This window comes from Myotis brandtii, unplaced genomic scaffold (assembly GCF_000412655.1).
Source record: "Myotis brandtii unplaced genomic scaffold, ASM41265v1 scaffold668, whole genome shotgun sequence".
Classification (NCBI taxonomy): Eukaryota; Metazoa; Chordata; class Mammalia; order Chiroptera; family Vespertilionidae; genus Myotis; species Myotis brandtii.
The window spans coordinates 3,139,398-3,140,102 of record NW_005370597.1 but is presented as its reverse complement, the minus strand read 5'-3'; the positions used below and the strand labels follow the sequence as shown (position 1 = coordinate 3,140,102).

At 45.0% G+C, this 705-nt stretch overlaps 1 protein-coding gene across 1 annotated transcript in view; it reads right to left on the bottom strand.

Annotated features, from left to right (window-relative positions):
- PCDHB4 (protocadherin beta 4) overlaps positions 1 to 705 on the bottom strand; it is a 2,889-nt gene continuing 2,184 nt past the window's right edge. The window contains exon 2 of the mRNA XM_014529008.1: positions 1 to 692. Coding sequence (XP_014384494.1) covers positions 351 to 692 — 342 coding nt within the window. The 3' untranslated portion in view covers positions 1 to 350. The remainder of the gene's footprint in view (positions 693 to 705) is intronic.

The following is a 705-nucleotide window of genomic DNA, read 5'->3' as shown; positions in this document are numbered from 1 at the left end:
TTACATAAAAGCTTTAAAATGTTTCATTAAAAAGACATTAACTAATTAAGAAGTTGATTTAAACAACATGTCTTCTTACACTACTTGAGTAATTTATAGTTATGAAAAGAGTAAACCACTGAGAAGGTCAAATATGGAGAAAATACATACTCAGTGTTTAGTGTAAGTAGAAATGCAAAGTCCAATAAATATTAATAAAAGAAAGAAACCTAGCACGATCAGGGGCATGCATTGGTTTGGAACAGAGATATACATATTTAGAGAACAATACAATTTCTTAAAAAGAAATGCATTGCAATGGCAATTAGTTGGCAAAAATTAAGGAGAAGCTCACTTAACTAATACAACACTTAACTGAATACAAAGCTATTCCTGCAGTTGGAATTTTCTTTCTCAGGGTCCTGAACCAAGAGGCTAGGGAATATTGGCTTCAGGAACTTGAACTCACCAGTCCCAGGGTCTCCGGTCATACACACCTCATACTGGTAGCTCTGGGACAGGGTTCCTGTGCCGCTGACGTCCACCAGGTGGCCCGGAAAGTGGCCCTCAGGCACCGAGCAGCCACCCACCAGGCGGCCCTTGCTCCGCCTGCACAGCCGCACCGCGATGAACGCCAGCACCGAGAACAGGAACAGCGACGACACCGACGCCAACGCGATGACCAGGTACACGGTCAGCGGGTCGGCCTGCGCCTGGTCGGCCGCC